The 19793-nt window shown below is 37.8% G+C and overlaps 1 protein-coding gene across 1 annotated transcript; it reads right to left on the reverse strand.

The window, feature by feature from the left end:
- Positions 1 to 716: 716 nt before the first annotated feature.
- LOC113755361 lies at positions 717 to 17947 on the reverse strand. Its single transcript, XM_027299381.1, has 2 exons — positions 17323 to 17947; positions 717 to 775 (listed from the first exon to the last, which is right to left on the reverse strand). Exons 1-2 carry the CDS (start codon positions 17945 to 17947, stop codon positions 717 to 719), a joined length of 684 nt encoding a protein of 227 aa, XP_027155182.1.
- Between the last annotated feature and the right edge of the window lie 1846 nt (positions 17948 to 19793).

The raw sequence follows: 19793 nt of genomic DNA on the forward strand, positions 1-19793 counted from the left end.
AACACTACTCACCACACTACTATCCAGATGACCCCTTTTGAAGCCTTGTATGGATCTAAACCCCCTCAGTTAGCTCTTGGCCCCTATGAGCAAGCTAAGGTGGTAACAGTGGGGGATTACTTAAGGGACAGGAAACAAATGGATGATCTGCTACAGAAAAATCTGAAGGCTGCTCAGGAGAAGATGAAAAAGTATGCTGATGAACACAGGAGTGAGAGAGAGTTCCAAATAGGTGATTGGGTCTATTTGAGGCTACAACCTTATAGACAATCATCAGTGATGGTGAGAAGCAATACCAAGCTGTCTGCTAAGTACTTTGGTCCCTACCTCATAGAAGGCAAGATTGGTAAGGTGGCTTACAGGCTTAAATTGCCTACTGCATCTAGGATCCATCCTGTGTTCCATGTTTCCCTGTTGAAGAAGAAGCTGGGGAACAAAGCCACACCTATCTTGCAGCTCCCAGATACTGATGAAAAGGGATTACTCAGGGTCGAACCAGTAATGTTGCTGGGAAGAAGAATGATCAAAAGAGGAAATGCTGCTGTCTCCCAGTGGCTAATACAATGGTGGGGAACTGAACCTACAGATGCTACTTGGGAAGATGCTTTGTTGATCAGGGAGAAGTTTCCTCAGTTTCAACCTTGAGGACAAGGTTTTTTATGGGGGGGAGGTATTGTAATGAAATGGGGGTTTATCCAAGGACACAGAAGCAGGAACTAGGTAGCAGAAGCAATGGAGGCGTGAAGGTCAGCAGAGGAAGACGTGATCACTGGGCCTGAAGGTCATCAAAGGCGTGATCAGAGAATCACGCCTTTCCTGGGATTCAACTACTCCAACAGAAATTCAAAACGCGCGGCAACTAGCAGATGCTTTGGACACGTGTCTTACTCTTATTAGTCTAGCTAGTATTCTGTTAGGGTCTGTTAACAATAAAAGCAGGCTTGTCTGCTCTATTCTGGTAGCTTTTAGGAATTATTCTCTCAGATTCGTCTGAATTAACTTGAGGATCAATCCTCATTTTTCCCTCTCAAACTTTCCTTCAATCTTTCCCCTTCTTAGCTAAATCCATTATTTCTGGTCTTGTAATTTGTTTCCAGATCCAATTAATGAAAGTTGGAGTTCAATTTGTTCACTTTTATTGATTCATTGATAATTGATTTCTTAGTTTGAGCTTGTTCCCTTCTGATTCCTGCAAAGCCCTGGCTTCTCTGGTTTCTGTACCATAACACCAATTTTGTCCCTTTTTTTTTGGAGGGGACAAAGAGTTGGTTGCCATCAATCGACAATCAAGCAAGGATTTGTTAGCTACAGTCCAAATAATTGAGGGTTGCAGTGGGCTAGATGGACGGGTAAGCAATTCTCGAGTCATCAGGACGACCTTGTTGATATGGAAGATCAGGCCTAGATGGGTTGTTAGAACTTAGAAGTAGTAGTTAAATTATTAACTTGGTTGATAGAAGATCAAAAAATTGTTGATCTCAGAAATATTTGCAGGTAGCACCATTCACCATTCACCATTCACCATTCAATTAAATTAGTGCTATCTACTGTCGAAAGAGAGGCACCAGTGTTGCAATCTGCAAAAGCGACTGATCGAATCAAAACCTTGTAGCAGTCCATAAATCACATCTTTAAAGTTAACAAATTGAGTTTTTGTGGTAAAAATTTTTGCCTTAAAAAAAAAGAAAAAAAAAAAAGGAAGGGATGTGGATCTTGCTTTACATATGTAAACTTTCCAGTCTAAACAGGTCCAAATACAGAAATTCTAATGGCATATGGTAGCTAGTTCATCAAGCTACATTTTATCAGAAGACCTCAACACCCAAATCCAAAACAATTCCAGTCAAAACAACCCATTTCAGACGCAGTTCTAACATCCTGATGAACCCAGAACAGCAATAGTAATTTCTGCTTATCTCATTCTACACTACTCCAAGTGACCTGAAATTTTACAGGCACCCTTAAAACATAAATATCTACAACTTTCATGTTTTGAGCCAAGGCCAATTCGGCCCCTAACCATGAGATACAAAACCGGACAGAATTGGGGATATAAAACCCTAACTTTCTCAAATTCCTTCCAAACCCAAAATTGATTACAATTATCTATCATAGACACTGTAAGTCCCAAATACAACCAAGAGGGGGGGTGAATTGGGTTGATTAAAATCTTAACCAAATTTATGCACTTTTTCTTTAATAAAAATTTACCTTCTTTTCTAGTAAAGATCAACCAAGTAGATTAGAAGACAATAGCAATATTAATCAGAAAAACAAGTATAGATAAGCAATGAGAATTTTATTAAACAAAAAGTAAAATAGGAAATCAAACCAATTGTCTACCAAGCTTTCCTCAAACTTGAAGACCAATCACAAGGTTGAGCAACTTCTCTTTGATGAAAGATGATCAACTAGACGTACAATGGAGGGAGCACTTCCTCCTTGCCCTAAGCCTCACTTAGTCAAGCTAAGAAGTTTTACAAACACTCAGATAACCCTCAACAAAGCTACACTAAAGAAACTTTCAACCACAAGAGAAAAGCTCACAAGAAGTTCACACCACTTAGAGAACAAATCTAACTTTGAAGACTATTTTCTAGCTAAAATATCTCTTGAGATCTTGTAGACCAAGTGTGCAAAAGTCCCTATCTGACGTAGAGTCGTTTGTATTTGAAGGGAACCAAAAATGGGCTTCATTAATACTTCCAACGGATAGAAGGCATATGAAGAGTCAGCTAGCCGTTGGGGCTGTCGGACGTCCGATGGCGTATTCATCGTCCGAACCCATCGTCCGAAAAACAGTCAAGTTGTTGTTCGGACGTCCGATGGAATTTCATCGTCCGAGCTTCAGTGTCCGACCGTCGTCCAGAGAGTTATCAAACCTTTGAAGAATTTTTAGGACGTCCGATGATATCGATGTTCGTCCGAAGCATGCGTCCGATCCTTTAGGACGTCCGATGATTCCTTGCGAGCGTCCGACAGAGTCTTGGCAGAGAGTCATCAAAACTTTGTGGAATTTTTAGGACGTCCGACATGATCGATGTGCGTCCGACAGAGACTCCTTCCTGATGTTCTTCATCCCTTCGGACGTCCGACAGTTTCCTTTCGGACGTCCGACATGAGTGTCCTGTTTTTGCTTCTTCTTTTTGGTTGATTTGCAATTCATGACATTTTAGTACCTGATTCTTTGATAGGCAAAAACACTTATATTTGAAGAAGGTTAGATAGACATTTCAAAGAACTTTTGTGATCATCAAAACCAAGAATAACATTCTCCCCCTTTTTGATGATGACAAAACAAAAGTTTGAAATGAGATCTGATGATTGCAATAAAAACTCCCCCTTTCTCAATAGACAAGAACTCCCCCTTACTTAATGAATCATAAAAAAAAATTTGAAAAGCTCCCCCTCACTTGGCTGCCCAACCGAATTAAACAATTATCCAAAATGTGACAATTTAAGCAGCCAACAGGCAATCAATCCAATATCATCAATCATCAATCAACACTAATCATCAATCAACACCAATCATCAATCATCAATCAATCCAGTCCTCTCCCCCTTTTTGTCATCACAAAAGGGCAACCAATCACATACTTAAATGAAATACTGATACCAAACACATTCATCAATGAAATACTTAAACATCCATAAACATCCATAAACACATAAAATACTTAACATCCATAAACACAGTCATCATTCAAAGTACTTAACATAAACATATAGTACCAACAAAGAAAAACATTACAAATGTTGAACATTACAAACACATAAAATAGACAAACAGAATGCAAATGTCCTAAGTAGTGAACTATGTGGATCCAGGTGTTCTTCGAGAGAGCTGATATTGAGAGAGGTCTTCCTCATCAGTTTCTTCATCATCTTCAGCAGCTTCTTCAATTGGTGCCTTGCCTTTGTCTGATGTGGAAGGGCCATGAGGAGTCACAGGAGTTGATGAATTCGGATCTGGAACTGATGAACCTGGATCAGTGGTTCGAGGTTCTTTGTCATGTGAGACTTCCTCAACCACAGGTGGGGGGAAAAAGAAGGTTCTTTTTGTCTAGAAAGGCAGTTTGTTGCTCAGAGGACATGGTGAGCATTAGGCCATGTTCTAGAAGAAGAACATGCTGTTTGAGTTCATGAAGAAGCTCAATCACTTCATCATTGGAGGAGGAAGATGCCTTAGTGGCAGATTTCCTAGGATGAATGGGAGTGAGTGGAATAGATGAAGGATCATGTGCAGCCTTAGATCTATGTTCACTGGACGATGCCCCCTTATAAGCCCACATATTATCTTTAAAAACAAGATTTTTCCTTTCAAAATATCCTTTGGTAAAGGCATAAGAAGATGCTTCTTTGGGACAAACACCTAGAATTGGAACTTTGTAATACTCAAAAATCTTTTGAAGAAACTTTTCCATAAGATAATTTTCTGCGAGAATCAGTGGCATAGCGAAGCAAAAACTTGCACATGACAAAACCAAAATCAATACGAATTTTTTCTTGAAAACAGTAAAAGAGATACAACTCCATTTTGTTTGCATCAGTTCTATGGCCATCAGTAGGCACAAGCAGGTTTGAAATGATTGAAAAGGCAATTAGATTCACAGGGGCAAGATCATTCAGTTTAGCATCAGCAGGCGAAGAAAAGCTTCTTTTAAAATAAGTCATCATCTTAGCCCCATCAAAATGATTATCAGCATTTGGATGCTCTTCATAGGAAAAGAAATTTGTAATTTTACTCTTGCATCCAGGTTCAATAGAAGATTTTAAAATCTCATTCACAATTTCAGAATCAAAGATTAAGTCTACCCCATTAACCCTGGACATAATCTCAGTTTGATCAGTGCCTTTCCTAAGATTGGCAAAGAATTGAAACAGCATTTCAGGATAATAGACATTAGGCATAGAAATGAGATGTGACCATTTCTGGAAAGCAAACAGACTCAGAATGGATTCTAAACCTATTTGGCGAAATTCAGAAGAATTGACAGTGCGTTGAGGGATGACACCTTTCTGGGATATCCAGGAGTGTTTGTCTTTTGCAGCATCATCAAAGAATGCAGGGAGTGGGGCTGATTTTGGAGGCGGTTGAGAAGATGTTCCCTGTCCAGATTCAGGCTGAGAGGATGGTTGTGGTGTAGGCCGTGACACTTGACTCTTGATGGCTCCTCTTTTGAAGCGTTTGGATGTCCGTTTGACAGTAGGAAGATCCTCATCCTCATCCCTGAGTGGATGCTTGCGTCCGGCAGTAACCTTTCCTCCCCTTAGATTCACCATTGTGTGAAATGTGTGGAATGAGGAATGCAAATGATGCACACAGTTGTATGGAAGTGAATCGCACAGAAATTTTGGGACAAAAAGGCCTTGATCAAGAGTTGTCAGAGCAGTTATGAAAGAGTAGGGTTTGGAGGGAAATTTGGGAATTTGCGAAATGTTATGCGATTCGATGAAATGATCAGGAGAAATGAATCGCAATCAGTCAGGAAAAGTTTTGGTTGGGTCAATTTGGGAATGAGGGTTTCAGAGAAGTATGAATTTGAGAGTGAGAGAGGAGAGAGTTTTCGTCCGAGAGGAAATAGAATAGGAAGAGTCTGAAGCAAATGAGGAAGAAAGTTGATTTAAACAATGAGCCGTTGCACTGTCGGACGGCCGAACGAAGTTGTGCGTCCGACAGTTGCGTCCGAACAGGCGCAATTCTGGAAAATGGCTGAAGAACATCATCGGACGTCCGTTCATCTTCTTTCGGACGTCCGAAGACTATGAACAATTTAAGATGATTTTTCGATTATCCCTAATTTTGATCTTAGATGCATGAACTGATCTAATGGCAAAGCTTTTGTAAAAATATCAGCAAATTGATCTTTAGAACAAACATAATTTACACAAATTTCACCTTTTTGAACAAGATCACGAATAAAGTGGTGCTTTATATCTATATGCTTAGTCCTAGAATGTTGAATGGGATTTTTGGTCAGATTTATGGCACTAGTATTATCACAGAATACAGGCATGCAATCATACAACAATCCAAAATCATTCAAGGTATGCTTCATCCATAAAAGTTGAGCACAACATGCACTAGCGGCAATATATTCCGCTTCGGTTGTAGACAAAGAGATTGCATTTTGTTTCTTACTAAACCAAGAGACTAAACAATTTCCAAGAAAATGACAAGTTCCACTAGTACTCTTTCTATCCACACGACAACCTCCAAAATCAGCATCCGAATAACCATATAGTGCAAACTCATTAGATCTAGCATACCAAAGACCATAGTTTAATGTACCTTTCAAATATCTAAAAATCCTTTTTACAGCATTCAAATATGATTCTTTTGGACAAGACTGAAATCTAGCACACAAGCAAACATCAAACATAATATCAGGTCTACTTGCGGTTAAATAGAGAAGGCTTCCGATCATACCTCTATAATGCTTTTCATCCACATGATTACCTTCTTCATCTTTGTCAAGCTTTGTAGAGGTGCACATTGGAGTTCCAACTTGCTTTGAGTCCTCCATACCAAACCTTTTCAGCAATTCCTTGGTATATTTTGCTTGATTTATAAAAATTCCCTCAAGAGCTTGATGTATTTGAAGTCCAAGGAAGAAATTTAATTCTCCCATCATACTCATTTCAAATTCACTTTGCATAGTGGTGGAAAACTCCTTACATAGATACTCATTAGTAGCACCAAAAATAATATCATCAACATATATTTGCACAATAAGAAGGTCATTCAACACTTGCTTAGTAAAAAGTGTGGTGTCCACAACACCCCTTTTGAAACCATTTTCAATCAAAAAACCACTTAGTCTTTCATACCAAGCTCTTGGAGCCTGTTTTAGACCATATAAAGCTTTAGATAGTTTAAACACATGACTTGGAAATTTTGTATTTTCAAAACCGGGGGGTTGATCCACATATACTTCTTGATCAATAAAACCATTTAAAAAAGCACTTTTAACATCCATTTGAAACAATTTGAAGCCTTTAAAGCATGCAAAAGCAAGAAGCATTCTAATAGATTCTAATCTAGCTACGGGAGCAAATGTTTCATCAAAATCAATTCCTTCTTCTTGTGCATATCCTTTAGCAACTAATCTGGCTTTATTTCTTACAACAACACCTTTATCATCCAACTTATTTCTAAAAATCCACTTTGTGCCAATGATAGGTTGATTTTGAGGTCTATTAACAAGTGTCCAAACTTCATTTCTCTCAAATTGATTAAGTTCCTCTTGCATTGCCAAAATCCAGTTATCATCCTTTAAAGCATCATTGATATTTTTAGGTTCAAAAAGAGAAACTAAAGCAAAATTGTCAATCAATTTTCTAGATGAGGAACGAGTGTTTACCTTCTCGGATGGATCACCAATTATAAGCTCTTTTGGATGATTTTGGCTGAATTTCCAAGCCTTGGGAAGATCTTTGAGTGAATCATCATTTTTGTCTTCATCTTCCTCTTCTTGATCATTATGAACTTCATTTTCCATTTCAGTTGCTGCTGGTTTAGAGCTTCCTTCATTTCCAATTGATAGCTTTTCCATTCCTTCTTGAACACCTACATCATCATCCTCACACGAACTTTTGGAATTATCATCATTGGTTTCATCAAATGTTATATGTATAGCTTCTTCAATCACAAGAGTCCTTCTATTAAAAACTCTATATCCTCTTTTATTCTCACAATACCCCAAAAATATTCCTACATCAGATTTTTTATCAAACTTACCAAGATGTTCCTTTAGATTCAAAATAAAGCATTTACAACCAAATACTTTGAAATAACCAACCGTAGGTTTCTTATCAAAAATCAGCTCATAAGGAGTTTTCTTTAAAATAGGTCTCAAGAGTATTCTATTCATCACATAACATGCAGTGTTTACCGCTTCAGCCCAAAGATATTTAGGCAAACTACATTCATTCAACATAGTTCTAGCAGCCTCTTGAAGAGTCCTGTTTTTCCTTTCTACAACACCATTTTGCTGTGGAGTCCTTGCAATAGAGAACTCATGTGTTATACCATTATGATCACAAAATTCTGGAAAACCATAATACTTGAATTCCGTCCCATTATCACTTCTAATCCTAACAATTTTTAACCCAAGCAGATTTTGCACTTTAGCAAACAATGAAGTAAAATTCTTGAAGGCATCATCTTTATGAGCAAGAAATATCACCCAAGTGTATCTAGAATAATCATCAACAATTACAAAACAATATCTTTTACCTCCCAAGCTAGTAATTTGAGTGGGACCAAATAAATCAAGATGCAAGAGTTCCAAAGGTTTAGAAGTAGATACACACATCTTAGGTTTTAAGGAATTTTTTGTTTGCTTCCCAAATTGACATGCATCACATATTTTGTCCTTATCAAAACTGATTTTTGGCAAGCCTCTAACCAACTCCTTTTTCGAAATTTCCTTTAGTAAATCCATGTTAAAATGACAAAGTCTTCTATGCCACAACCAAGGATCTTCATTTGAAGCTTTAAGACATTTTAAGCTAGAAGAATCAATTTTATCAAGAACCACAATATATATGTCGTTGAACCTCTTACCTTTGAACACAATATTATATTTGGAATCAAGCACAATGCATTCATGTTTTTTAAACAACACATTCAAGTCTTTATCACACAATTGACTAACACTAAGCAAGTTATAACTTAAGTTATCAACTAAGAGCACATTATGGACAAAAGTATCACCATCCTTACCAACATCACCTATTCCAATTGTCTTAGCTTTCACATCATCACCAAATGTCACTTTTCCACTTGACTTTGATTTCAGCTTTATGAACAAAGAGGGATCACCGGTCATATGCCTTGAGCAACCGCTATCAATAAACCATTTGGACTTGTTTGAGCATTTTTCCTGAAAAGAGAAAGTGTTTGGTACCCATTTTAATTTTTGGGTCCGCAATAGTTAGCATTGTATCTAACTAACCACATGCATTTCATCCCTTTGTTCAGATTTCTTTTCACATAGCAATCACCTTTCAAATGCCCTCTTTGACAACAAAAACCACACATAATGGAAGAGTCCTTAACATGTACTGGTTTGACATATCTCAATCCACCTCTTCTATATGTTGTGAAACCATGTGCATTTTTGTTGTGTGCAAATGTTCTTTGAAAAGTAGTAGGATGTGTAGATGACATGTTCCTTTTGATAAACTCCTGCTTTCTTGCTTTCAAAGTCTCATCCAAGTTGTCCATTCTTTTTTTCAAATCACCATGTCTTTCCTTCAGCATTTCACAAATATTTGTCTTTCTATCAAGCTCATTTTGAACATTACATCCGGCTCTTACAAGACTTTCATTGTCAATCTTTAGTTGTTTATTTTGTTGAAAAAGACTTGCATTTTCTTGAATGAGAAAAGCCATTTTCTGTTTTAACTGCTTGTTTTTATCATAAGATTCCTTCAAGGCATTATGCAGTTTTTCAACAAAGGATTCAAGATCATCATCTTCATCATCATCACTTTCAGATTGAGAGTGTGTGGAAGTTACCTCATTATTTCCAATAGCCATGAAGGCCATTTGAGCTGATTCTTCTTCTTCTTCTACTTCCCCTTCGGAGTTGCATTCATTCCAAGTAATCTGAAAGTTGTTGAATCTTGGCTTCCGATCAGCTTTTCCATCTTTCATCTTCTTCATGGGGCATTCGTTTGCATAGTGTCCAAGCTGTCCACATTCGAAGCATTTGTCCAACTGTTTCTTGTTGAAATCCTGTTTTCCTTTGTCCTTTGCGATAGATGGCTGATTCTGGAAATGATTGCTAGGTCCTCCCCTTCTAAACTTTCTTTTATTCAAGATTCTCTTGAAGCCTCTGGTGATGAGAGCAAGATCATTATCATCACCATCCGAGTCTTCATCATCCAAATGAGCTGTATCATCTTCACCTTGAGTAGTCTTTAGAGCAATGTTTCTCTTTGCTCTGGCTTCCTCTTCCTCCTGCACTTTAGATTTCAGTTTCAACTCATAAGAGGTTAGTGAGTTAATGATAGATTCAGTAGGCACAGAACTTAAATCCTTAGCCTCCTCTATTGCAGTCACTTTATTTTCCCATTCTTTGCCCAACGCATTGAGAATTTTCCTGTTCTTCTCTCCCAAGGTGTACTCTTTGCCCAACACCTCAAGATCTTTGATCAAGTCAGTGAACCTGCAATACATTTTGTCAATATCCTCAAGAGGTTCAATTCTAAATGATTCATATTTTGTGACCAAGATAGCCTTTTTCTGTTCTTTAACGTTGTCACCACCCTCATGGATTTCTCTTAGTTTATCCCACATTTCTTTGGCCGATTTGCAGCCTTTTACTCTAATTGATTCATTTGAATCTAGGGCACTATAAAGAACATTCATGGCCTTGGCATTCAATGTGAGGTTAGTCCTATCTTGAGCATTCATTTCAGCTCTCATTTTTGGCCGAAGCAACCCTGTATCTGCATCAAGAAAGTTAGCTTCATGCGGTCCTTCACTCACAATAAACCATAGTTCAATATCAATAGATTGCAAAAAGATAATCATCCGTTCTTTCCAGCTAACATAGTTGGAGCCACTGAACATGGGAGGCCTAGTAACAGATTGCCCCTCAACAAACATAGCATGACATGTTGTCATCTTTACTCCAAGCCGTTAGAGCTTAATCTCAAGGAGACCAAGCTCTGATACCAATTGTAAGTCCCAAATACAACCAAGAGGGGGGGTGAATTGGGTTGATTAAAATCTTAACCAAATTTATGCACTTTTTCTTTAATAAAAATTTACCTTCTTTTCTAGTAAAGATCAACCAAGTAGATTAGAAGACAATAGCAATATTAATCAGAAAAACAAGTATAGATAAGCAATGAGAATTTTATTAAACAAAAAGTAAAATAGGAAATCAAACCAATTGTCTACCAAGCTTTCCTCAAACTTGAAGACCAATCACAAGGTTGAGCAACTTCTCTTTGATGAAAGATGATCAACTAGATGTACAATGGAGGGAGCACTTCCTCCTTGCCCTAAGCCTCACTTAGTCAAGCTAAGAAGTTTTACAAACACTCAGATAACCCTCAACAAAGCTACACTAAAGAAACTTTCAACCACAAGAGAAAAGCTCACAAGAAGTTCACACCACTTAGAGAACAAATCTAACTTTGAAGACTATTTTCTAGCTAAAATATCTCTTGAGATCTTGTAGACCAAGTGTGCAAAAGTCCCTATCTGACGTAGAGTCGTTTGTATTTGAAGGGAACCAAAAATGGGCTTCATTAATACTTCCAACGGATAGAAGGCATATGAAGAGTCAGCTAGCCGTTGGGGCTGTCGGACGTCCGATGGCGTATTCATCGTCCGAACCCATCGTCCGAAAAACAGTCAAGTTGTTGTTCGGACGTCCGATGGAATTTCATCGTCCGAGCTTCAGTGTCCGACCGTCGTCCAGAGAGTTATCAAATCTTTGAAGAATTTTTAGGACGTCCGATGATATCGATGTTCGTCCGAAGCATGCGTCCGATCCTTTAGGACGTCTGATGATTCCTTGCGAGCGTCCGACAGAGTCTTGGCAGAGAGTCATCAAAACTTTGTGGAATTTTTAGGACGTCCGACATGATCGATGTGCGTCCGACAGAAACTCCTTCCTGATGTTCTTCATCCCTTCGGACGTCCGACAGTTTCCTTTCGGACGTCCGACATGAGTGTCCTGTTTTTGCTTCTTCTTTTGGTTGATTTGCAATTCATGACATTTTAGTACCTGATTCTTTGATAGGCAAAAAACACTTATATTTGAAGAAGGTTAGATAGACGTTTCAAGGAACTTTTGTGATCATCAAAACCAAGAATAACAGACACCTACTAGAGTCCTTAAACATCAATTCCCATCATCAAAGGTAGCCACAACATCACATTCATATTAAACCAGAAAATTCATCAATAAATTGAAAACTTCACCAATTCATCTCAAACCAAGAAATAAACCACAATTCATCACTTTAGCTACCACTAAGCACAACTTAAGCTTCATTAAGTGTAGGAGGAAGTTCAATCACCACTCACCTAGTAAACAAGAGAGGGAGAGTTGTTGGACACCTTAGCTTCCCAAAACACTTCACCAAACCACTTACTAGCACCAAATGGAAAGATTTTATGGAGTAGAAACAAGATCAAATGGTTGGATGATTACACTCAAGCAAGATGGAAGCAAGAATCTTGGAGAGTTTTTCTTTCTTCTTAGCTAGAGAGGGCCGGCCACAAAGGTGAAAGAAAGAGTGAATTTTTGGTAAATTTTGAGATATTTAATCAATTGGTAAGAAAGGTCAAAAGTCAAATAAGTCAAATAAGTGACCACCACTCTTAGGGTGACACTTGTCACTTCATTAATGCATTCTTATCCTTCTTTTTTCCTCTCACATCAATCACTTCACCTCCTCTATTTATCTCTTAACACCCGATAAATTTCACCCAGTATCCGAAACTTAACCTTATTGGCCGAATTTTTCCGAACTTTTCGCACTATTGGGTCCCACGTCCGTTATATATCCGTAATTTTTCAAAAACTATCCAATACTAGAAAAAATCATCTAAAAATTATATTTACTCATAAAATTCACCAGGATAAATTTCCTAAGCCAGAAAATGCAGAAAACATGCAATTGAAGGGGAAAAACCCTAGGAAAATTATTAGGGAATTTACGGGTTCTCACACTAATACTTTTCGGGGCGTCACAGATTGCACTTGAGATAAGTTTTAATGGTAAAAGTCAAGGCGCAAAAGATTCTAACACTTGACCTAGTTAATGGACTGATTGAGGGAATGGATCTCGGAAGTTATCATGGACTAATCTAGAAATAGTCTGTTAGGGTTTCTATAGACGGTGGCTAGATTATAGTGTACGTCGAGAAATTTGCACTGAAGACCTATTTCCTTCTCCTATGACTGTGAAGACTTGATAAGTGTTTATTTTGAATATGAGGTGGTTTAGGGTTTCAATTTCGGTTGTTTTATGAGAAAATATCATGGTTTGAAGTTGTGTCGTGAAATTTTCAGTTTTATGGTACTTTTTTGTCCACACATGATACTTAAGTGTTGGCCATGGTTTGGTAGCTTTGCTATGTGAAATATCTAGCTTTTATATGCTAGTTTGACTTGCCTAAAGAAACTTCCAGTTTGTGATTAGGAATTTCAGCTTAGGGTTTCATTTTCTAACTTGAATAGGTGACAGTTATATGCTTGATGTAGTGAGTTGTTGGCTTGATATTTATATACTTGAGTTAAAGCTATTTCATGGGAAGAATAAAGCCTTGAATGGGCTGGAAAAGTTAGTAAACACAAAGGAAGTGCCGCTGAAATTTTTTTTCCGCGGGGAACCTTGGAAAGTTTTACGAAATCCGTTATATCTTGATGTAGAAAAGTCAAAATTGAGTTTCGTTTATTATGTTTGAAACTAGGTTCAGAGTATCAGTATTGTTTTCAATTCCCATGAATATCTATGATTTTTCAAAGTTGACTGAAATTGTATACCTGTTCTAGGTGAAGCAGCAACTTTAGGTTGGAATTTGACTGACTTGTGGATTGGATCTTACAATGGTACCTTCTAGAAAGTTGTAACAATTTGAATCTATATTCCGACGGTATAAAGTTTATAAGTTTTGGACATAAGAATCTCGAGATATGATTTTCAAATGAGATCACGTAAAACTGGAAAATTCCTATTTTCCTAGGATTATTCCTACTTACATTTCCAACTTTAAGATTGGAGTTGGTAAACTATTTTGAGATTGGTTTATGAGTGGATTGAGGCTTAAATAAAAGGAAAATGAGTTCTTCAAATCATTTTAGGTCAGACAGTTTACAACTTGGCATTTTGAACGTCTTTTCTACTTTCCCCAAACGTTTGGCTATAAGTGATACTTTTCTGCTCTAAATGACTTTTGCAACATTGATTAGTAAGGACATGAGGATTATTCCTCGATTGGAACAAGCTAGTATTATATTTTGATAGGTTATACGAGTATGAAACTTGTAAATTGATACATGTTCTAAATAAAGATTTGGAGCCTCAATTCCTACATAATGTGGCTTTGTATTGCTGGTCTTTTACTAAAGCATGTGCTCACAGGACTCGAGAGAGTTAAAAGGATATTCACCGAAAATATTTTGAACTACTCAGTAATCAAGCTGAGAATTTCGAGGGCGAAATTCTTTAAGGGGGAGAGAGTGTGAGAACCCTCATTTTTAAAATACAATTTCCCCAAACTACATGTCTTGCACCAAGATTTAAACCACCTCTTATATGCCTAGCATTATATTTTACAATGTGTTACAACAAATCCCTTGTATTGACCCTCACTTTAAAACGCAATTCTCTTATTTACATGCCTTATTATAAGATCTAAACCATTTATTACATACCCTTACAATACATTTTCTATATACTGTAATAATTTCCATGCATAACATTCCATTTTATTTTACTTGGAGTAAAATATTTTCTTGAGTTAGTTTGAGTTAATGCACCACTTGAATTTGTCCAAGTCTTCTTGTTTTAAGTAGTAGAGATTTTTTGTGAGGGATTAGAGATGTTTAACAATTATTGGTACATTTGGAAAGTTAAGAAGACCATTAGTCAAAGGTTAAGAAAGGTTAGGCTATTAATGAAGCCATGTGGCAAAACCTTGACCATGAGCTTGATGACTAAGGATTAAGGGACAAAATAAAAGCTAAACAAACCCTTTTTTTTCCCTTAGAGTGGCCGAACCCTTAGCCAAGAAAAAGAGAGAGAGAGAGAGAGAGCTCCATAAAAAAGGTTTTCTTACCTAAACAAATCAAGGGCAAAAATCCAAAAGAGAGAAATTTAGGGTTTGTAAACAAACTCTCTTTGGTTCTAGTGGTGAATCAAACCTTGAAGCCTCTACTTTGGTGGATTTCTTGGTGATTTGAGCACCTTGCAAGTAAGGTAAGTACTCTTTGAATTGGGGGTTTTATGTGTTAGATCATCTATTATAAGCTCTAATCATGAATTTCAAGTTGTTGTGGTTGGAATTGGAAGTTAACCCCTTGAATTAAACAAGTAGTGGATGAATTGTTATTATGCACACCAAGTGTTTGATGAAATGTCCAGCCCTTATTCATGTGTATTTATGAAGTATTGATATGTTTTAAAGCCCTATTTAGTTAGATTTAATACTTGAAATGTGCAAAAGGTGAAAATAATGAGAAGAGTGAAAGTTTGAAAATTTCAAGTGTGCTGACCGAAATTTTAGGGGTTGCTGTCCGGTTTTTGCCTTGATGTTTCATGCATATTTTGGCTACAAAAGTGAGTGATATATGTTGGGTTATGTGTGTGTAGGTTGTCTACAAAAAATTAGCCAATTTGGTTGAGTAAATTTTGAGTTACAAGCAAAGGAACAAAACTGGACAAGGTCCAGAATTTTCTGTCCAGCAATCTTGTAAAGGCCATAACGTTTTACTCACTGATCGGATTTGAGTGGCGTTTGAAAGTAGACTCTTAGAGCTTTAAAACGGTACCAAGCTCATTTTCTGGTTCGTCTTGAGCGATCCGTGGCGAGTCGTGGAAGTTGGCTGCCTGGGCGGTACTGTTCATCCGTGGCAGTCCAGAAATTTCATTTGGTTTCTTAATTTGGAGCCACTTATGTTGGGATTTTGGAAATGGTTTCTTCTAGACAAATTTATCCTTATGAACCTAGTTTCCAACGCAACTAGCAAAACCTAATTCCGACTCTCCTACAATGAGCCGTGACCGTTTTCCCGAGACTGGCTGGCCGACACTGTTCAAACCGAAAATGAAACCTTTGAATTTAAATGAAACCTTTCCTTACCAAGCAATCATATGAACACTAAACATGTATTTTCATGAAATTTTACTATACTTTGGACCTCATTTACATGAAGGATTAAGTAGATTACCTTAGTTACTTAGCTTCTTCATGAACCTATAATTGAGTGAAAAACGAATCTTATTGTTATCGTTTTCATTCGTTGCCTTAGGATCGGGAAACGGAGGTGACTGTAACTGAATCATTTGAAGTTGATAATGACTTTTGTTCGACAGGTGAGTGTTCCATGACCTGCTACTTGTTATGTGGGATACTTGTATATGTGAAAACCTTGATGTGCTATTGACTGAGCCAAACACTGTTTTAATTAAAGTTGGAGGCGAGTGTGTACTTTATCACACTCGACCTTCCTTGATTTCCACTGAGGCTCTATATATTGTTACACTGTGATGTGAAATTTTAATTGTGACTGTGAATGAGTTGTTAGGGTGATATCCCTTCAACTACTGTTACTGTTTGGGTACCCAACCTCATAGGTGAGTCGGTTGTATCGAGCCAGCAAGGGCTTGGTCGAGAAGGCCGAAAAACCTTGAGGACTATTTATTGTTCACTGAAACCGGTATACTCGAGTATTACCAAACTATTGTTATGAAGTGCGGGCCCGGTAGGGGGTTGATTGGTGGACGGAAACTGGTAAAAGTGGTGTTCTACGGACCCTTTTATACTGTGCATACAAATGTTGACGGAGTGTCAACAGGAGGCAATTATGATCAAGCTCAAGTGGATCTTTGGCTTTTGAAAGCCACCCGTATCCTTGAATTGAACTGTGATTAAACTGTTATCCTACTGTGTGATATTTATTTGATTATTTCTGTGCTCTTATTTGGCTATGTGCTTACTTGTTTTACTTGGAACCTCACTGAGTTTTAGCTCACCCCATTCCCTTTGTTTTCCTTGATAGATCGGGGATGGATTTGATCAAGAGCTTTCTTAGCTATACATTGTTTTGGACTGGTATTTGAGATTATAACCTTTTGCTTAAGTAGACCTTACTTTTGACTCCTGTAAGCTTAAACCTATAAGTACGACTCATGTTATGTAAGTTTATGTGTGGAGTGGTAAGTTGACATTTGACTATATGTATACTAAACTTTTGGATTGTTGGTGAAGTGATTATGTTTTATTTAGGGTTACGCTCCAAAGAATGGAAGATATTTCCTCTGCTTCATTTGAGTTATTAGTACTTTGATCGACTGAGCCCCGGCGAGAGTTGGGCAGGCTGTCCGCTGATACCCTAGGGTTCGCCCTAGGGAGAGGTGGGGCTGTCACAATTGCACTCTCAGATCGAATACTGCCTCAAAACATGTATTCGTTATTTCTTACTAAACGAGCTTCCAAAAATTAAATCTGCTAACGGAACGTTTTTAAAATACAAGTAAGGCATTGTTCCATGTAAATGGGTTTAAAATGGTTGAAATAAATTATTTCGAAAAACAGGTGAATAAATTGCTTGAAATAAATTTTACCTTGAGTTGAAAACAGGTCTGGATATTTTTCTCGAATTTCTTCTTCAACTTCCCAAATTGCTTCCTCCAATCCGTGGTTCCTCCAAAGAACTTTTACCAACAGAATCCGCTTGTTTCTCAATTCTTTCCCCTTACGATCTAGAAGTTTTATCGGTTTCTCCTCATAGGTCAGTGCCTCATTACTCTCCGGTTGCAGAACGTGAGATGGATCTGGATGATATTTCTTAAGTATCGATACGTGGAAAACATTGTGGTTCCGTGATAGACTTGGTGGCAATTCCAACTTATAGGCTACACTTCCTACACGTTGGATAATCTTATAAGGTCCTACAAATCTCGGTTGCAACTTCTTTCCCCTTCCTGCCAACAAACTTGCTTTTAGAGGAGTAATCTTAAGGAAAACTTGATCTCCAACCGCAAATTCTAAGTCCTTCCTTAGATTATCGGCATAACTCTTTTGAATACTTTGTGCGGTTTGAATCCTCTGGCGTATCAACTTCACTTTTTCATTCGCCTCCTCAATCCAAGGCACTGTAGTCGGGTTCAAGATTTTTCGTTCACCTATTTCATCCCAACAAATAGGAGACCTACATTTCCGACTATAAAGTGCTTCGTATGGCGCCATTTGAATGGAAGAATGAAAACTATTATTATAGGTAAATTCCACCAAAGTCAAATACTTACTCCAACTCTCCCCAAAATCCAAAGTACAAGTTCTTGACATGTCCTCGAGCGTCTGAATTGTCCTCTCAGACTGTCCATCTGTCTGGGGATGGTAAGTAGTGCTAAAGTTCAATTTAGTCCCCAACACGTCTTGCATCTTTTGCCAGAATCGCGAGACAAGCCTAAGGTCTCGATCGGATACAATACTTACAACTATCCCGTGTAGCCTTATAATCTCATCTAGATATAACTTAGCTAACTTCTCTAACGGGTATTTCATACTAATCGACAGAAAGTGAGCCGATTTGGTCAACCTATCCACTATTACCCAAATGGCATCATGACCCCTTTGCGTTCTAGGTAATTTAGATACAAAATTCACGGTGATATTTTCCCGTTTCCACTCGGGTATTTCTAAAGGTTGCAAAAGGCATGATGGTTTCTGATGTTTGGCTTTAAACTGTTGACAAATCAAACAGGTCTGGACAAATTGAGCAATTTCCTTCTTCATACTCTCCCACCAGTATAAACTCTTCAAGTCTTGATGCATTTTATTCCCTTCAGGATGTACCGTGTACTTAGATCGGTGTGTTTCTTCCAAAATTTCTTTATTAAGTCCTTCGTGCTTTGGCACTACTATCCGATTTCGAAACCTCAATATACCATTCACTCCCAAGTTAAAATTTGACTTTTCTCCCTGTTTGACTTTTTCAAACCACTTTTGCACTTCAGGGTCCCTTTCCTGAGTCTCCTTGATACATTCCAACAAAGTGGATTTCACGAAAATATTTCCAAGAATTACTTTTCTCGGTTCAAGTTGGGGATTCCATATACTAACCTCCTCCAACAAGTGCATCTCTTTAATCACCAATCCGGCCACTTGTACTTGCCGACTTAAGGCATCGGCCACTACATTGGATTTTCCTGGATGGTACTTTATCGAGCAATCATAATCTTCTAAGAATTCCATCCAACGGCGTTGTCTCAAGTTCAACTCCTTTTGAGAAAACAAATACTTAAGACTCTTGTGGTTGGTAAAGACCTCAAACGTCACTCTATAAAGGTAATGCCTCCACTTCTTTAATGCAAACACTACAACCGCTAACTCCAAATCATGAGTCGGGTAATTTTTCTCGTGCAACTTTAATTTCCTAGAGGCATACGCTATCACTTTCTCATTTTGCATTAATACACAGCCCAGACCTTCCTTTGAAGCATCTGTGTAGACCACAAAACTATCCTTCCCATTCAGTAGAGCTAACTCGGGCGCTCTTGTCAAACGTCTCTTTAATTCTTGGAAACTTTCTTCACACTTAGGACTCCATATAAATTTTTTAATTTTCTTAGTCAGCTTGGTCAGGGGTCCAGTAATCTTAGAAAAATCCTTAATAAACCTCCGGTAATACCCTGCTAACCCTATAAAACTTCGAACTTCAGTAGGGTTTTCCGGTTGCTCCCATTTAGAAACTACTTCAACTTTGGTTGGATCCACTTTAATCCCATCCTTAGAAATTATATGACCGAAGAATGTCACTTTCTTTAATCAAAACTCACAGTTGCTAAACTTAGCGTACAACTGATGTTTCCTCAGAGTGAGTAAAACAATTCTCAGATGTTTCTCATGATCCTCCAAGGCCTTAGAGTACACCAGTATATCATCGATAAACACCACTACAAACTGATCCAGATAAGGTTTAAAGACTCGATGCATCAAATCCATAAAAGCCGCAGTGCATTGGTCAATCCAAACGGCATTACTGCGAACTCGAAATGTCCATATCTCGAGTTAAAAGCAGTTTTGGGTATAT

The sequence above is a fragment of the Coffea eugenioides genome, unplaced genomic scaffold, assembly GCF_003713205.1.
Source record: "Coffea eugenioides isolate CCC68of unplaced genomic scaffold, Ceug_1.0 ScVebR1_1445;HRSCAF=2292, whole genome shotgun sequence".
Classification (NCBI taxonomy): domain Eukaryota; kingdom Viridiplantae; phylum Streptophyta; class Magnoliopsida; order Gentianales; family Rubiaceae; genus Coffea; species Coffea eugenioides.

Coding starts and splice junctions, on each gene's coding strand:
- LOC113755361 (XM_027299381.1), bottom strand. CDS start 17,947: ATGGCGCCATACGAAGCACTTTATAGTCGGAAATGTAGGTCTCCTATT. Junction 776..17,322: donor AGACCTGTTTTCAACTCAAG/GTAAAATTTATT, acceptor GATGACCTTCAG/GCCCAGTGATCACGTCTTCC.